This window comes from Pangasianodon hypophthalmus, chromosome 6 (assembly GCF_027358585.1).
Source record: "Pangasianodon hypophthalmus isolate fPanHyp1 chromosome 6, fPanHyp1.pri, whole genome shotgun sequence".
Taxonomy (NCBI): domain Eukaryota; kingdom Metazoa; phylum Chordata; class Actinopteri; order Siluriformes; family Pangasiidae; genus Pangasianodon; species Pangasianodon hypophthalmus.
Genome location: NC_069715.1, coordinates 11,341,351 through 11,360,587, shown reverse-complemented (window position 1 = coordinate 11,360,587; position 19,237 = coordinate 11,341,351). Strand labels below are relative to the sequence as shown.

Genomic DNA, 19,237 nt, shown 5'->3' with positions numbered 1-19,237 from the left:
ATTGGTGTCACTAATCGTAACTGTTGTGATTTGTCGGATTTTAGGCTTAAATCAGATTTAACATTGGTTCCTACCAGTGTGCTTCTAGGGGGACCAAAAACAAAGACGGACCGGATTTCAGAATGGCAAAAGTCAAATAGCTGTCTACTCCCTATATCAATGCACTACACTGAGTATTAAATAACAGTATGTGCGCCCTATGTAGTGCACTATTTACTAAATAATGCGTCGTTTCTGGTCGTTCTGCTTTCTGTTTTTTAAGTTTCAGAAATATGACGTCTGTTTGACTTACCTAACTAGTTTTAGCAGAAGGAAGTCTGTTAATGGCTAGCAATGTACTCCGTTTAATACGACCTCACAGTTTCAACTGCAGCCCTGTTTTGCTGAGGTTTTATTCAATGGACGGCATGGGCACGGCGATCGCGACGAGTGGTTCCCCGCTCGAGCGGCTGGACTGGGATAACGTGGTGCTGAGAAAGCTCCCTGTGGAGGAGTCGGAGGCCCCGGGAGTGAGGACAGTCCGCGGCGCGTGTTTCTCCAGAGTGACGCCGCAGCCGCTGCAGAAGCCCCGCTTTGTGGCGGTGTCCGCTCCCGCCATGGCGCTGCTCGGCCTCAGCGCGGAGGAGGTGATCGCTGACCCGCTGGCTGCTGAGTACCTGAGCGGCTGCAGGGTGATGCCGGGCTCCCAGCCTGCTGCTCACTGCTACTGCGGCCACCAGTTCGGCCACTTCGCGGGGCAGCTGGGCGACGGAGCTGCGTGCTATCTGGGTGAAGTGAAAGCTCCAGCTGATCAGAGTCCCGAGCTGCTGAAGGAAAACCCCAGCAGGCGCTGGGAGATCCAGCTGAAGGGCTCTGGACTCACTCCTTACTCCAGGTAGATCTCCCAGGGACATCACGGTGGTTCCGGAGCCTGTCCTGGGTGTGAGACTGTAATACACCCTGGATGGGACTCCAGTCTATTGCAGGGCCCCATACACACACACACACACACACACGCTCACTCAGTGTAGCCAGTCCACCACCTGGCAACAATCAGACAATTTGGATCAATGCATCATTTTAAAAGGCAGCAACTGAAATGAACTGAGACAACAATCATAAATTGAGTCTATTGATTATAAAGGGATCATTATCAGTCATAAATTGTATCTATTGATTACAAAGGGATCATTATCAGTCATCAATTGAGTCTATTGATTATAAAGGGATCATTATCTATTTATAGATTAAGGTTCAAGGTTCTTTACATGTGATGTATTAATGTAGTGAAATGTTTTTCCTTAGTGCCTCGTCCCACAGTGCAGCTGTGATACATAAACAGAATATAATAGAACTGAATATAACCAAATATGCTAAAAGAATATCATGAATAAAACAGAAAAATAAATTACTATTATTCTCTACTATAATTGGTTATAAGTCAAAGGACAGACAACTGGTGTGCAAAATAATGCATTTTTAAACTAATCTGTAAATAGGCTAGCAAGCTGATTTGGCTGTAACTCTGATACTTACAATCGTCCTTTACTACGTCATCATGATGCATGAGTTAATGGTAGGCCTTATCCAGATTCTGAACAAAGTTGCCGTGCTGATCCGAGACTACTGAACTGAAACGCATTGTATCATATCATAGTGCATTCTGTGGCATCAAGTTAACCTTTGTAGTTAATCAAGTCTTCTCTAAAGTCTACATTTTCCCTGTTTATATTTGTAAAACAAAATAGTATCATTCATGCTGCAACATGTCAAAGTGATAAGTATTCTCAAATACACCTGTCTGTGGTGTATCTTCTAACACTACGGCATATTGTTATTAATAAAGATCAACAAAAAATATTTTGCATAACTGAAAACAGTAGTGTATATTCTAATTAACACTTTTAACAATAGATATTGTTGCAAAGCAGCTTTATAGAACTCCAGAAGTAGGTTAAGATCCCTAATGAACAAACTAGATACAACAGCGGCAGGGAAAAACACCCTGACACGACATGACGGTAAAAACCTAGACTCAGAAGGGAGCATATCCTCTTCCTCTAGATGATACTGAATAGTGTAGTTATAAATTACAGAATTACAGAAGTGCTTTGTAGTCAGATTTTTTATTCTCATTAGAGAATGTGTTGAAGTGTTTAGCAGTCAGGGAGGAGGTTAAGGGTTGAGAAGCGAAGAAAATGATCTTGTAGCTACAGTGTAACATTACAGTAAGCTCAAGCTAGATACCAAACATACCTTGGCTGGTCTGCTACATAAGGGATCAGTTGAAAATGTTATTTTTATATTGCACAGGAAGTGTGCAGTACACTACTCTTCTGCTGTTCTACACTTTGCTCTCTACATGACCATTTCACTGTTGTAGGTTTTCTGGTTTCAGGTTCTCAGTCACTCTGATCTGTATTATAACTGTGATCTCAGCCCAGCGTTTCTTATAACAAGTGTAATACCAGACCTCTTTATCTCTTCAGGCAAGCGGATGGACGTAAAGTCTTGCGCTCCAGCATCCGTGAGTTCTTGTGCAGCGAAGCCGTCTTTGCCCTTGGGATTCCTACCACACGGGCTGGCTCTGTAGTGACCTCAGACACACGGGTCATGAGAGATGTGTTTTACGATGGCAGTCCGCGCATGGAGAGATGCTCAGTGGTGTTGCGCATCGCTCCCACTTTTATCAGGTCAGCGCTGTCGCTGGCCAGTGACATACTATATCATGCGAAGATGATGGAAGTTTTTACGCCTATACCTACATATAGAAATTGAATATTATTTTATGTGATAGAAGGTGTCTGATTAATGAAAGAGAGCTTGTTGTCCTCATGCAGGTTTGGTTCATTTGAGATTTTCAAGCAGGAGGATGAGGTCACAGGTCGGCAGGGCCCCAGCTATGGCTATAATGAGATCCGAACTCAGATGCTGGATTATGTCATTGAAACTTTCTACCCAGAGATTCAGCAGAGCCACTCGGACCCAGTGGAGAGGAACACTGCCTTCTTTAGGGAGGTATGCTTTACATAATAAACATTCATCAGGGTGGAGAAATAATAAATTCATTATCTAGCCCACAAGACAAGCAAAAGCTCCAATGCGCTAGCTAGTCCCTACCTAATTGACTAGACTAGTAAGTGCTATAATGTAATAAAGTATGGTGAACTAGTTAGCTAATGAAGTACATTGATAAAGGCTAGGGGGGAAAAAAAACAAGTATATGATAATTATCCTCTTCTAACTAAACTTCTAATGTAGCACATTGTGTATGTGTCATTAACAGCAAGTCAGTGGCCAAAGTTTCAGCTATAAGCTGTGGTGTTCTCTCCTTGCATCACTTGTAAAAGTTATTCGGTTATGGCTAGTGTTTTATTTACTTTCACTATGTTTAACTGTGAGATGAGGTATCTAAATGTTGTATGAGCAGAAGAGTTATATGACAACTTCTGAGAGTTATATGACAACTGGCTTCGTCAGTTTTTCCAAAAAAATCGCTCATCTTCTGTGCACGCTAATTAATCCACCTGGTAAAAGCATTTTACCATCAGCTAGATCATGCCTTGGCTGATGTGTTTAGTGCACCAGGAAGTGTTTTGGGATTTGGAAAGAGTAGCATGTGCTACTCCTAGGTCCTGTTGTAAGTATTTTTAGTCATATTAACAATTTTATAATAAATTTATGATTGAGGGTTGAACAATCAATGCAGAATGAATGAAGAAACAATGAGCTAGTAAGACTATAAAAGGCCTTCCTTTATTGGGGCAGCAACGCCTCCAGAAAAAACAGTGCTTTCATACGCTCCCGAGTATGGCTTAGAGTTTTGAATGGACAGTGATTGCATTTCAGTGTGGCACAACCACAGTGCGCTAATGAAAAAGAAATTCAAGGCACTGGGGAATGACATAGACTTCTGATGTGAAGTCAGTATTTACTTATTACTTGTAAAAAAGCAATTCACTGAAAACATAAGAGCAGTGCAGTAAAGGTTTTGCTTTTCAGTGTGGCATGTTGTCCTCCTGTCACAAATGAAAAGCGTCTATAGGTTGCATGTCACGTTTTTACCTATGTGATTACAGAATCTTCTCCACATTTTAGTTACTGTATAAAATTCATAGTAGTTGTTGAATAATATGCTTTAAGACAAATCACGAATAATAAGCTGAGACATTTAGGGTTTAATACTTATGTTTAATGATAGTGTCAAAAAAAAACAACCAAAAAACCATTATTAGACGTTATTCAGGTTTGTTCAGGGTTTTCTTTCTGTTGTAGGTGATGCTGAGAACAGCCAGACTTGTTGCCCATTGGCAGTGTGTGGGATTCTGTCATGGAGTCCTCAATACTGATAATATGAGTATTCTGGGGGTTACACTGGACTATGGACCATTTGGCTTCATGGACCGGTATGGTCTTACACACAGTTCGTGCTACATGGATGTCTTTGAAATCATCATTTTGTATTAACTTGTCATTGAATAAGATTCTGCTTTAAATAAATGCCACTGTGTTAAAAGATTTTGCTCAGGGTTTCTGATGGCACAGAAAAAACTAAAAATGATCTCGTCTTTCACCCAGGATTTGGGCCGTGATTGGTCTTCTCTGGTTCCTTCTGATATCTGCATAAATATAATATAAATATTATTTAAAAAAAACAAAAAACAAAAAACTTGACCTTAATTTGGCTTAGTATGCCTATGATTGTTCTTGGCGCATACATTCTGTTGATCAGGATCCCTGCAGCAGAATGTTAATGTCCCTCTCTGTTTTTCCTTCTGAAGCTTTGACCCAGAGTTCATCTGCAACGCCTCTGATAATTCTGGCCGTTACTCATTTCAAGCTCAGCCAGAAATTTGTCGCTGGAACCTGGCTCGGTTAGCAGAAGCTTTGAACCCAGATCTGCCCCCAGACCGGGCACAGGCTGTGTTGGAGGAGTACACGCCCCTCTTCAACACATTCTACTTGAGCAATATGAGAAGGAAACTGGGCTTCCTGAGGAAGGAGGAACCAGAGGATGAGATGCTCATCACAAACCTAATGCAGACAATGCACAACACAGGTAGAGGCTGAGGAGACCTAGGCAGGCTTCAACTTCTTTTGTTAGAAGTTCCTCAAGGTCTTGGTCTTTATAAGCCTTTCAGACTAGTGGAGAAACATACACATGGACTGTGTTCTATACTGAGTGACTTTCCTCTGTTCGGTGTGACTTTTCAGGAGCCGACTTCACCAACACCTTCCGCTGTTTGAGTCAGATCTCATGTCCTACAGAAGGAGAGGCAGTGGAGGATGGTGAAGTTGTCAAACAGGCCACAGAGCTTCTCCTGCAGCAATGTGCCTCTCTAGAGGAGCTAAAGGCTGCCAGCAAACCTAGTATGGACCCACGGTAAGGTGGTTTTCACTTTAAATATTCTTTCTTATTTTTTGTACATATGGAGGAATGCTTGTTTTTTCACCTAGCAAACCTTGTATTGTATCAAGACGTTTCCTGAAGCAAGGTTTTTCGACTGTGAGTTTTCATATTTAGGTCAGCTAGCCCATATATACAGAAGAAACATACCTATAGAGAAAAATAATGTAATTATGGTTTTAGGTGACTGTTTTTAAAGGTTTTGCTAGGGGTTCAGTTACTAGCAAGTACAGCTTAACTCATGTACTAAAATCTAGTGTAATTGTGAAAAATTTCAAATACAATAAACATGCAGTCCACCAAACTATTTAATGTGATAGACAACTACTGACACTAGCAACACTAATGCCTTCATCCCTGGCTTTTTAATGGTTCATGCTCATTTCTTCTCATTCCGTCCTGCTGATTTTCACTACCATACTTTGACACCTCAACTTTAAGAAACAGTTAATATATTTCATGTTGTTGTAAGGATCCAGTTTAACATCTGTGGTGATAAAAGCAGTCAGTTTCTTGAAGATGTCTAAAACCTTGCTCGCTAATTGTGATTTAATGTCATGCTTTGATCAAGTTGTTTAATTTTCAGCTGTAGTGAAATGGCCCTAAGCCTAATCAGTTAAGTTTATAATCAGATAGCAGCTGTCCAAATGTCCCTGATGCTCCTGCGGTTTTGAAATGCAGTTTTCTCCCTTTTCAGTTTTGGGGGTAACCAGACTTTAATTAATATCGCACAAGCAAGAGCGCGGTTATACCGAATATCGGCACGGCTGTGATTCGGCGTAGGCATGAAGCCACAGGGTGAATTTCTATAAACAAGAAATTAATATTGAGTAAGTGACATTTCGGACACAATATGACCAAATGTTTAGTTTATTTTGTATCCACTAGCGGAAATAGATCCAGAAGAAGCCACACTATCTTTATAGCTTATGGGCTAGCTGGCTAGCTAGCTCACACTGATTTGTACATTCCTGTTAAAGGTGCTTCCAGGGAAATTGGTGACCCTTCTTCCTTTTCATCTGATGAGCTTTCATATTTTAAGTCACGCATTCTTGAAAGGTATCATTTGCTACGTTCACTGATGATGTCTCTAGTAGTAACAGTTTCGAACTAGGAAGTGGAATTTTACATGGCGAACACAGACGAGCGGAGTGATACACACAGTGCGGTTATACTAAATATACACACACTTGTAACTGTTGTATAAAAAGCTATAACATGTAACCCAGAAACATTTTTCAGTTCAGGAAAGTCTCAGGTTTTTGGAACTATACAGTGGAAAATGTCAAAATTTAAAAATCTAATTTTTATTCTTGACTTTTGGCTGTATTGAGAAAAATGCCTTTGCAACACTAATCTAAGCACAATCTGTTAATCTGTGTATATTTGACTGATTGTACTTTTTATTTTTCCTCTGTCCCAACTGTAAATGTTTTGATAAGCTAGACTAAAGCGGGTGCTTATATTTAAATGGCATAAATGGACTAAGTAAATAGAGCTAGATTATTTGAATATGGTGTCTCTTCCCAGGTATAGAAAGGTATAGTAGGTACAGGTATATTTGTGTGGTTTCACTTAGCCATTGTTTTCCCACAGTGAGTTCTCAATGCTGCTCTCCTTGGCCCAGAGTAACCCTGCGCTGTTCGGCATGTTGTCAGATCGGAGGACGTTGGCCCGGCAGCTGGAGAAGCTCTCTAGGTTAAAGGAGCTGCTGGAAAGCACAGAGGCGGACCTGAAGACCAAGCAGACAGAGGAATGGACCTGCTGGATTAAACAGTACAGGTGCAGATAGGGATGAGGCGTTCAGTGCTGTCCATGCAATAATACAGAGCCACGTTTGTGCTAAGCAACAACAGGTTGCTTGGAAACCCAAGTGATAAAACTCAGGGGTTTCATTAGTTACAGCAGATGGTAGAAAGCTAGAACAAACATGATGAAAGTGTTTGTGGTCCCTTGAGAACGTCAAAACACCCTCTTCGAGGTCTTATCTTGATTTTATTACTATTATTATTATTATTATTATTATATTTACCAGCAATAAGGATTTTTATGCATAAACAGACCAGCATTTATGAATAGCCACTGCATTTACATGTTGTCTTTGCTTGCCTCCAGGCAGCGTCTTGCTCGTGAATGTGAGGGAGAGTGTGATGTGAAGGCGGTGCAGGAGGAGAGAGTGCGTGTGATGGACAGCACCAATCCTCGTGTAGTGCTTCGAAATTACATCGCCCAGAATGCAATAGAAGCAGCGGAGAACGGGGACTTCTCTGAGGTTAAGCTCTTACCATATTAGATATTAACCTATCAAAAATGTATTCTTCTGAAATATAAAAATCCTCTGATTGGTGTCATCAGGTTCAGAGAGTTCTGAAAGTGTTGGAGAAGCCGTTTTGCAAACAGGAGGGCTTGGAACTGCCAGGCTGGATGGTAAGACAAGGATCAGAGGAGGCACAAGAGAGGGATGAAGAAGAGGGGCAGAGAGAGGCTGAGGAGTGTGTTACAGGAGCAGAGAACAGAGTGATTGTGTCTTACGACAGCAAGCCCCCAGCCTGGGCTGCTAAGATCTGTGTCACCTGATCATCATAAAGCCTTCAGGACAAGTAGCTTAGAGATTCTCCTCTCTGAGTATCTGTCTGTGAAGGCTATTTGAGGTACTGAACTCCTGTCAACCAGTTTAAGAATATACAGAAAAATAATGGCTGATTAGCTATGATATTGAATATGCAATTAAACATTCTATTCTGTATATTTGACTGGTTATAAATGATGACTTAGACCGCCAGTCTGAGAGACAGGTCTTAGTCTGAAAGACAGAGGTTTTGGTACCCTATAAACCAAAGAGAGTGTGGGTGTGTGCAAGAAAGAAAGAGAGTGAGAGTGAGAGTGTGTGTGTGTGTGTGAGAGAGAGAGAGAGAGAGAGCGCAAAAAAGTCTTAACGCACAAGTTAGGGAGCAGTATGTAAGCTCCAAAATGTAAGCGCACAAGTAATTGATTTGTTAATCTTACAACAAATTATTATGTCTGTAAAATTAATATGCAATTATGTTATTAATGGGTGGCAATATCCAAATGAGCTTATGCTGGAATAAAAGGTTTATGGCCCCTTAGTTTACACAAATGGAGCATATGCCTGAATGTAGGCCTTACCCTTTCTAGACTTTTAGATACCGAACAATAATTTCAAGCAATGCTGGTGAAAGTGGTGTAATAAGAGTGATTGTTTACCTTCATAATCATTTAGATATAATAAACTGTAAAAATAGACATCTGCCAAAGACGGTACTGTCCATTTTTTTTTTGTTCATTGATATTTTTATGAGCTATACATTTTGTTTAATTTATGGTACTTCATTCTGAAGACTTGTAAAATGATGTGAATTTACAAAGTCTATTTATTTAATTTATGCAGAAACTAGGAAATGTGAAATAATGCACCATTGTGTTTACTAATGCAGAGCATGGTCAATTAATGTAAATTAATAGCATCAACATACATGCATTTATGCCACATTAGAGCATATAAGACTATTTCCTGTTTGAACACTATTCTGATATTAGATCACAATATTTGTTTCCTCAATTCATGACATACAACCTCTATAATGATTTAAGTTTTAAGTATTAATTGTTGCAAGAAAGGCATACCATTACAGATGATGACTTGAGGACTGTAAGATTTGAACATGACTTTCATTGTGTTTCAATACAAGCAGAAAGGAATGTCTGTGCTTCAGGGCCTGCAGGTTTGAACCTGTTACCAAAAGCCTGCTTAAACACAACATACAAAGCTAACCAAGGAGAAAGTGTTTTAAACAGATGCAGAAACGTCCTCTTCATTTTACTCTTCATTTGGGGGGGTCTCCAATGACATGCGGTTATATCATTTAATAATGATTCTCCAGATTTTACAATGCCATTTGTGATTTTTTTCTACTTCAAGGGTTAGAAAAATACTAGTAGTTAAAATGAACAAAATTGAATGGGTGCTAGTAAAAAAAAAAACATACATTTCTTCATGTCAAGAATTCAATGTACATTTGAAAAAATTACATTTTTGTACAGAATAGTATTGCAATATTAAAATGTATTGCAGTATTAAAAAATATAACTCTTATGGAAAAAAAAAAAAAAAAGGTCCTTTTCCTAGCTTTGTTTAAAGGGGTGTTACTTGAAACCCACTCTGACAGGGAAGCCCCCTGTGTTGCACTCCCAGGAAAAAAAAAGCTTCTAAACCATACCTTTCTTTGTGGCTGGGGTTGTACTCTAAAACTAATTATGGTCAATTTGGGTATCTTAAATCATTTAAAAAGTACACTATATCCATGTTTCTAGGTGAAAGATACATCATAAAGGTACAAAAGGCACCTTGATGGTACCACTCAGGTGACGGAGAAAAAAAAAATTAGTAAATATTTTTTTATTACTATTATTATTATTTACATTGAATCTTCAAGGGTTGCCTCCAGAGAGACAAACCAAAGAAGGCACAAGGGTTACATATTTAACCTAGACTGTTAATTTCTATGTCAGGAAAATGTCAGTAAAAGTAAAAACACACCTCTCTGAAATAAAAGTAAAAAGGCATTATAATAATAAAGGTATAGTATATATCTTTTAACCCAGGAAAGTGTATTTTACCCTTAATTAGCTTTTAGAGTAGTGTTCCTCTTAGTCCAATTATGTACCTTCAATTATTTTGAGTAGTAATTGGTAAAATGTATATACTACAGATACAAAACATGTACTCTTGATGGCACCATGCCAACGACAATGACAAACACTTTGTAAAGATGCCATTTTAACAGTCTGTATCTGTAGCTACAAAGAGGATTCTTATACTACGTTAATACTACGCCACAGTACTACAGTACTAAACAGTACAGTGACGTATGTGTAGTGTACGTTATACACATACTATTTAGTACGCTAGTAGAGTATGCGCCAGGATGTTGGCAGTATGGGCGCGCGCGCTGTGGGCGGGGCTATGTACCTGCTCACTGCGCAGCCGCAGCTCAGCTTTTCACAGGTATTTTCAGTCATAGGTGTGTCGAAGAAGCTGGCAATCACTGTCGCTATACCTGAAACAAAAGAAATATATACATATATATATATATTTTTTTTATAAAACAAACGATGACTCAACGCTCGAGACCCGGTTATTATCGTCAGGAAGTGAATAAAACCATTTGGGAAGTACCTGAACGATACAAAGATTTAAGACCGGTTGGCACAGGGGCTTATGGTACAGTATGGTGAGTGGGATTCACTTTCTCCACTACATTACTCATACGCCATTTTATTGCCTTTAGTTATCTGTATTATTTGTATGGTTTTATCCCCGTGTTTGAAAGAAACGTTGTACGTTTTTTGAACTGTTAAAAAAAAAAAACAACAACAACAACACGGCTGCTTGGCTAACTTGGCTAACGTGGTTTGGGTTGATACTTTTCACAGCATGTTATAAAGTCAGACCATTTCCTGTTTCGATACTGTGCAAGAAGGTAGTTGATGAAGCAGAGACGAGCTCACAGCTCTCCTGTCATGGCCTGTCTGAAATTCCAGTGAAATCACCACCCAGGCCATTGGTTTACCTAATTTTAACCTACTTTGTTGGAGGAAATTTCACGCGTACATTCTGGAATTCATAGTATAGTCCTTCTTGTCGACCTTGTCTGGGTTTCCAGAGCTCATATTTTTAAATAACAAGTTGAGCTCCTGAATTAATGGACTTTTTAAACTGTTCTGTACAGTGTTTTTTTTTTCTTTCAGGAATGCATACAAACCTTAATAAATGCATGCAAACCTTATTTAATAAATAATAAGTGATATGCCTGTAGCTCTGCTCAGGACCGCAAAACAGGGTCAAAGGTTGCTATCAAGAAACTCCTCCGTCCTTTCCAGTCAGAACTTTTTGCCAAGAGGGCTTACCGGGAACTCCGACTTCTCAAACACATGAAGCATGACAATGTGAGTAACCCAAATATTTGTTATGCACAGTGTGTCTTCTCTGTGTGTTTCGCTTTTATATGAACTCACAGCTCTTTGCTTTATTTGGCTGTAGGTTATTGGACTGCTGAATGTTTTCACCGCAGACCTGTCACTGGACCGATTTCAAGACTTGTAAGCTTAGTGTTTAATTATTCCACAGTTTTTCATAATCTGATGTATGACCAGGAATGCATGGCGTCCTTGCTGCTGGTATTTTTTTTTTTTTCAGCTGCTTTGAATTCATCTTGGTTTGAGCTTGAGTTCTCAGTAACTCATTCATGCATTTCATTTTACAAATACAACTTCAGTAAAAAAAATATTTGTCAGCTTCTCTCTTCTTCTCTCTCACACACAGTTATCTGGTGATGCCCTTTATGGGTACTGATCTTGGGAAACTAATGAAAACAGAGAAGCTTACAGAAGACAGAGTTCAGTATCTTGTCTACCAGATACTGAAAGGATTAAAGGTGCATGTCTTACACCCTTTCTCTTACACCCACACAGACACACACACACACACACTCATGTACAGTATCTCCTCTCGTTCACAGTATATCCATGCTGCTGGTATCATTCACAGGGTAAGCTGCATGTATTTCCATATACTGCTATACACCACAGGATTAATAATGCATTCTTGATCATTGCTTATAGTTGTAACTTACAGGACCTCAAGCCAGGCAATCTAGCCATCAGTGAAGAATGTGAGCTCAAGGTAAGCGTATCAGCGTATCACATGTGATTCATGCCTGATCTGCATTACAGCAGGTGGTAGTGCTCCTTATATTTCTATATATTTTCTGTATGCTAGATCCTGGATTTTGGTTTGGCCCGTCAGGCTGATAGTGAGATGACAGGCTATGTGGTAACTCGCTGGTACAGAGCCCCTGAGGTCATCCTCAACTGGATGCACTACACACAGACTGGTGAGTTATGTACCGTATTTGTGAAGCTATGATGTTTTTCTTTGGTTAGCCCTTTAAATTGGTCAGATGACCTTCAGTCTTGAGATCACAGACTTGCAGACTGGTATGAATCATACAGACCTTATCTTGAATTTTGATGGCATTGGGGATCTTCCCGTTGTCCAAATAATACTGCATTCAATTTACCTCGGAAGTAGAAAGTCAGAACTCGGAATTGTCATTTTCGTAACTGTAGGGGGAAAAACACAGGTGCCTCCAAAAGCCTTCGTCTTTTGTTAGCAGCAAGCTAGCCAGCTAACTATACTTACCTCCTTAAAACAACGAACTGTTTAGTCAGTGTTGTAGCTTTAACAAGCGAATATATTTGTATGATGATTGATCTAAAGCAGGGCTGTTCAATCTTGTCCAGAATGGGCCAATGTGGGTGCAGGTTTTCATTCCAACCTAGCAGAAGCCACACCTGATAGTTGATCTTGGCTTTCAATAGACTAATTAACCAGGTGGAATCGGGTGTGGCTCCTGCTTGATTGGAAAGAATACCTGCACCCATACCCTTTCTGCACCCAGGCTCTTTCTGAATAAGAATGGACACCCTTGATCTAAGGCAAATAATAGTATATACAGTATAACTCATTTAAAAGTAGGATGTACTTCTTTGTTTATGGTTTATGCTGTGAGCAGCCATATTGATTTGACGTCACTTGTTGAACTCAGGGTTAAGAAGTCCATCCTGAGCTGATGAGTAGGAATTCCATTGATATCCATTTTCTTTGTTTTTTCCCCTAGTCAGAGGTCAAAGTTAAGAGTTATGCTGCATTAGACCAGAACTCATAAATGAATATTCCAGTTCTTTTCCAACTAATTTCAATCTACTGCATCTGTAATGTGTGTGAAATTACCAAATGCAAAAAAGTAGTTCAAGCTACTTATGCTTTTCCCAAGGTTTTTTAGCATCCATGCTCCATCAGATCCACGCAACTATGTTGGTAACATGTAGCAACTAAAATTTTCCCTCAGCTTAATTTGCTCTATCCCTGAACAGATGGAATACACAGATTTATTCATTCAATTTCTTTCCACTTTTCTTGGTGGAGAAACAACAGGTGACAAAGACAGCCCAGACTTCTCTATCCCGAGTCACAGTTCCTCCTGGGGGATGCTGTGATGTTCCCAAGCCAGCTTTGAGATATAATCTCTCCAGCAGGTCCTGGTTCAGCCCCTGGTGCTCCATACAGTGGGAAATGCCTGATACAGCTCTAGCAGGAGCTGACCAAAACCAAGTGCTTTTGCTTCAGCCCTTCTAGCTGTCCTGTACCTCTTTATTAAATCAGACTAGCAGTTACATGGAAGGCCTCCTTCTTCAGCTTCATGGTTTTCCTCACTGTTAGTGTCTGCCAGGATGTCCTAGGTTTAATGCCATGACAGGTCCTGGCAGCCTTCTGATCACAGCTTCTTGTAGCTGCCACTATAATTGGACTTCAGCACTGTCCAGTCACACTCGGTGTACAAAGGAGAAGTCATTTTGGAGGTGAAAGTTACATTTGTTTCTCAGCAAACTTCTGCCAGACACTCTGAAGTAAGGGTGGGCTATATGACAGTTTTTGTGGACAATTGAAATGTTTCCATGATCTGTTTTTACAGAGAGATTATGAGTACCATGACCCAAAACATTTGTCAATTGCACTAAAAAAGCTCAGACATAGCATCCCAAGTTGTTTTATGAACCAGATTTCACCGTATTTGCTAGTCCTGCTTGTGTTTTCCTGACAGGCACTCAAACAAACCAATAATAACCAAGAGTACCAAGAGTAAGTGGGTCATTAGCTTACATTTCCTCCTTGTTTTATTTTTGGCAACATGCCAGCATGGCTGATGACATAGAGGAGCTGGTGCCTATAATGTCCACATCAGTTATATGTAACTGCTGTATTTCACAAACCGCATATGATGCAAACTACGGTTGTTTGCAAAATATGCAAAGGCAAGATTGGCACATCTGAAGCAAACGCAGCAAACTCGTTTAACTACCAAGAAAGCACAACAAAAAGTATAACAAAAGCCAGATAACATGGGGAGTGCATTTGAGTATAACAGCCAGAAATAGCATTGAAGCAACCAATAACAAATGCATCTGGCACTCCTTATGAGTAAACAAATACAGTACGTGTTAGAAAGACATCACTGTTGCCATGACATTTTACCTGGCCAATGTTATATTACCTATCAAAACAGTCAAAAATGAAGGATTTAAAAGACTTTCTTTAGATTATGTATACTTGTAGATTTATATTTTAATCAATAGGGGAATTGGTTTGCAGAATAGTTTTAAAAACCAACATGAAAAATAATCATGATCCAGCCTGAAAAAAATTGTACAAAGCCAAAAATGGAAAGCACTCACCTACTCACAAAGCACCCACAATGCACCACACTCCCTCTGATCCTCTAGCTCTTCTCAGTTGGACTCAGCATCTCTGAGGGTACAAGGAAGGCATGCATCAAGACTCTTCTCTGTTCTGGCACTTGGTGGTGGAACAAACTTTTCCTAGATGTTCAAACAGCTGAGTCACCAGCTACGTTTACATGCACATCAGTATTCTGATATTAATCTGCGTTTGGCAATATTCTAATTAGTACTGAGTCATGTAAATGCTGCAATCCAGTTGCCCAAAATTAAGACAATATTCTGATTCACCAGATTCTGATTCTCACCCCTGGAATACGCCTGTTTTAATCAGAAATCTGTTGCATGTAAACACTGAAAGGAGATATATGCGCATACTTGGTCCGCAAGGAATTGTGGGTGCTACCAGATGCTTAGCTGTAGGCTAGCTATTTAGGAATGGCAACTCTTAAAACAAAAAAGCCAGCTACAGAAAGGCATACTTACAACAACCATGTATACAAGAATATTCTGATGCTTGTACGCATATAAACATTGTATTAGGAATATGGCTGCAACCCAAATATAGACCTTAAACAGAATTTGATTTGTATGTAAACGTAGCCACTGGCTGTCTGACTAAAGACCTACCTCTTCATGAAGTACTTAGCACTTGGTCGTTTTTAAAAAATGGATGTATTTATTGATGGAGACTTCAGAGCACTTCTGTAAGTCGCTCTGGATAAGGACAGCTACCAAATGATGGGAAATCACAGAAGCTGTAAAATCATAACCTTTTTTATTAAATCACACCTCTCTCTTTCTTTTCAGTGGACATCTGGTCTGTTGGCTGTATCATGGCAGAGATGCTCATTGGAAAACCGCTGTTCAAAGGACATGATCGTATCCTACCCACCAACAAATATAACACTGTCTGACATCACTGCTGAATGCCTCTTGTGGGGCTTCATTAGACATAGTACTGCAAGATTGTAGCTAGTGATGCTTAAATGTTGTGGTCCTATGTGCTCTCTTTCCTTGTTGCATGATGTTTTATTTTTTACCCTTGACCACAGTGCATCAGACCTGGATCAACTGACTGAGATCATGAAAATCACAGGAACACCTACGCAAGATTTCATCTCCAAACTGCAATCCCAGGATGTGAGATACACTCACTACTTCACTCAGTAGCTCCATGTAGGATCTGCAGATATAGGGCCTTTTATTCCTCACTTTCTGACCATTTCCAGAAAGATCCCTGAATGCCAGTTACTTTATTTCAGGCTAAAAACTACATTCAGAAGATGCCCAAACTTAGGAAGAAAGATCTTCAGATTTTGATGCCAGACACCAACCCTCAAGGTACAAGCACTGATTTTACACACGTCCAGATGCTGTCCAGTTCACCTCCATATCTTAATTTTAAATATCATTTATGTGTGGCAGCCTGGAAAACCCTGCCTGATGTTGCTGTGGCTAGATTCTGGCAAACAGCCAAAAAGGACAGTATTTAAAAAAAAAAAAAAAAAAAAAAAATTTGACCCCATTTTGACCAAAATTGGGGTTTCCTGCCTATGACATATAATGACATATCTACAAGAAATATAGTTCACAATGTTAACAACGTTCCAGTCTTGTCTCTGCTATAGACAACATAGCCTGTTTTCTTAGGATAATATTAAATCAGCTTAAGATTATTCCAACCTGATAATATAGAAATCACAACATAGTAATTGAGGACTCCAAATCTAGTTAATAATGTAAATATAATGAATTTCAATCTAATCTAATCTGTAAAGTTTCCAAAAAAAATGATGGACCTCTGAATAGTGTAGAAGTCTGTAGGCTAAGAATAAATGCTTTTATAAACATAGACAGTTTTTATGGTCATATTTATTATTTATATATTATATTTTTTTACATATTGGACAATCAGTGTGTTGGTGTATTTCTGTGGAGTTGGAATTTAAATGCAGTTTTCTACCTTTTCATTTTTGGCGATAACTAGACATTAAAATGCTCTAACTTTCCTGTTGATTGAGATACCATGTGTGCTAAAGAGAAACATGATTCAGTTCAGGAATGTCCATAAATTTTAGAACGTCACATAGTAGAAAATGTCAAAATTTAACCATGTAAAGGGGTTGCAAAGGCCACCACACTTGAATTAGTATATAAAGCTCTCTATCTATAGATTTTACTGTTGTTGTAAATGAGCAAGGCTTGAATATATGTGATTATATTGCCTGCAGCAATTGCTGTGCTAGAGTCCATGCTGCTGCTGGACCCAGAAAGCAGAGTGACGGCAGCTGAAGCTATGGTTCTGCCCTACTTCTCTGAATTTCGCGAGCCAGAGGAGGAGACTGAAGCTCTGCCATACGATCACTCACTGGACAACGCTGAGCAGTCACTGGAGCAATGGAAACGTAAGTGGTGGACATGAGTTAAGTTTAATGCAAGGTGAATCCTTTAATAGTGAAGCCAGACATACATGATACGATAATCTCGTTCACTGCTTACAACTTGCACAGTGATTTATATTCTCATCCTGTACACAGAAATGCTCATTAGAACATAGGTGCTTACACTGTACATGAAACAAGATCCCTACAGACAGTCCTGTCTACTGAAAATCTCCAGTATTTCGGAAAAGTTTTTTTTCCCCTCCTTGTTAGCCTTGGTGAATCTGTTCGAGTGAAGTACACTGCATGCTGCTCACCCATGAAATACTTATACACACTCAGCTCAGGTTATATGAACAGTGTTTTTCCCCTTGCAAAGTTTTTTCCAGTTTCTTCCTGTCATGGTAGCATGATGAAGTAATATTATACAGGCATGTATGTTGCTGCTACAGCTCAATCGACCCAGCCTCCATGCGTTCTGTCCTGTGCTCTCTTTTCACCCTTGTGTTGACTCTTTTTTTTTTTTTTTTTTTTTTTTTTTTTTTTTTTTGCTGTCATATGCAGATGCATGAGATATATCTTCCCAGATTATTTTGGAAAAGCAGTTCATGAGGCTGCTCATATTGCAAGACAAACCAACGTTAGATGTAAAAAAGAATTCATCTGGCTCAATCTGAAATCATTTATTCTGAGTTGATGATTTGAGCCCAAAGGTTACATTGATATTTACTTGAGGAAATTTGCACATATTGAGAGATGGGATATGAAGGTCCATTTTTGGGCAGCCCATTTAGATTATGCAAATCACTTGCATGTAGTTCATGCCTCCAGGGTTACCAGATTTTTCTTGAGTAGTAGTGTCCAAGGCAGGGATTTTCAGGAGCATCTAGACCACTGCCTGCTTAACTCTCACAAAACATCTGAATAACACTGAAGTCTGAGGTCTGAATACCGAGGTGTGCAATCCTTACTGTGCATGCTTGACTCAATCCCTTCACATGAAGTTGAAATTCACCATCATTGGCGACAGTCAAATCGGGTGATAAAACAGGCTCAAGTTGTAGTGTCTAAAAGCTGACAGGATGGTCGATTAACTGTTTAGTAGTGATGGGAGAGATGGGCTGATTCCAGCAAAAAATGTGGTGGGAATACATGTCAGATATTGGGTCCTGTCACAAATGGGAAGGATTAGAATTGGATTTGGAAAAGAAATTTACTTTTGAAACCAGAATTGTTTACATTTACATATAAAGAGATGTGACTAGTTTTTCTTTTGCTAAAATTGATATTATTATATGTATACTATAATGTAAGTGATTTTGTTTGAAAGAGTTTAATTGTAAAGTGCTTCAAGTAAAAGTTAAAAGTAGTTTTCAATTCAGAAAACAATATTGGATGGGTATCGGCTGATACTCAAGGTTTCAGTATCATTACTGGAAAAGAAAAAGTGGCATTGTGCCATCTCTACTGTTTAGCATATGTAGGAATCATGCCTTAGTTCATGGATTTTAAATCTCATGTGCAGTGTTCATCCAGTAGCTATCAGTCTGATATCTTGTGTTTAGTTATTACATACTGATACCTGATGAGTCATTCTTTCTCTTCTTCTGTCTTTCTTTCTTTCTCTCCCTCCTTCTGTCTAGGACTCACATTTAGTGAGATTCTTACTTTCCAACCTCCACCACTGGGGCCAGTGCAGAAAGAGACATCACTTTGAGTGGAAACATCTCAAGCCAAGTGTGCCTTAGCTCTTTTCATGGGACCCATGGTCCGTGCGTGTGTCTCCATTATATACTTTACGAACTAAACAACGTATTTGGTATTACAGTAAGTGCTGCCGTGTTGGTGGTCAAACATAAACATTACCATTCACATACCTTTATTAGGACACTGCACAACTTATTCATTATACTGGAATACAAAGAAGTATACTTCAAAGAAATGCAATAATTTCTTTGAGCAGGTGTTTATGTCTATAATTCTATGGTCTGCTGTGGTCCATGGACACATTTGAGTCCAGTGACATGAGACTATGCATATGTTAAACCAAATATCTTTTTTTAACCAAGTATTTTTGAAAATAAATTTGCTACAACGAATTGTCTGTAATCAAACTTCTGCTTTTTGCAATAAAGACAATTTGGTTTAA

General features: G+C 39.3%; 2 protein-coding genes across 3 annotated transcripts; both read left to right on the top strand.

Moving 5' to 3' along the window:
• selenoo1 (selenoprotein O1) lies at positions 1-8,650 on the top strand. Its single transcript, XM_026927599.3, has 9 exons — positions 1-874; positions 2,469-2,672; positions 2,820-2,997; positions 4,255-4,385; positions 4,761-5,038; positions 5,194-5,362; positions 6,983-7,168; positions 7,502-7,658; positions 7,742-8,650. Exons 1-9 carry the CDS (start codon positions 324-326, stop codon positions 7,970-7,972), a joined length of 2,085 nt encoding a protein of 694 aa, XP_026783400.2. The 5' UTR covers positions 1-323; the 3' UTR covers positions 7,973-8,650.
• Positions 8,651-10,307: 1,657 nt separating this feature from the next.
• Positions 10,308-19,237, top strand: mapk12a (mitogen-activated protein kinase 12a). Of its 2 annotated transcripts, XM_053234832.1 has the most exons (13): positions 10,308-10,410; positions 10,512-10,638; positions 11,224-11,353; positions 11,448-11,506; positions 11,730-11,841; positions 11,926-11,955; positions 12,042-12,089; positions 12,186-12,300; positions 15,515-15,586; positions 15,768-15,847; positions 15,970-16,048; positions 16,939-17,112; positions 18,732-19,237. In XM_053234832.1, the coding sequence occupies exons 1-13, from the start codon at positions 10,323-10,325 to the stop codon at positions 18,803-18,805; spliced, it is 1,188 nt and encodes a 395-aa protein (XP_053090807.1). In that variant the 5' UTR covers positions 10,308-10,322; the 3' UTR covers positions 18,806-19,237. The 2 variants fall into 2 exon arrangements, with proteins under 2 accessions (XP_053090807.1, XP_026783297.1); XM_026927496.3 differs by having other exon boundaries at positions 10,388-10,638.

Bases quoted from the DNA above. Each gene is read 5' to 3' on its own strand.
- mapk12a (XM_053234832.1), top strand. From the start codon at position 10,323: ATGCGCCAGGATGTTGGCAGTATGGGCGCGCGCGCTGTGGGCGGGGCT. The intron at 10,411-10,511 runs AGGTATTTTCAG...TTTTTTTTATAA, and splicing joins GCCGCAGCTCAGCTTTTCAC to AACAAACGATGACTCAACGC. The intron at 15,848-15,969 runs GTGAGATACACT...ACTTTATTTCAG, and splicing joins CCAAACTGCAATCCCAGGAT to GCTAAAAACTACATTCAGAA.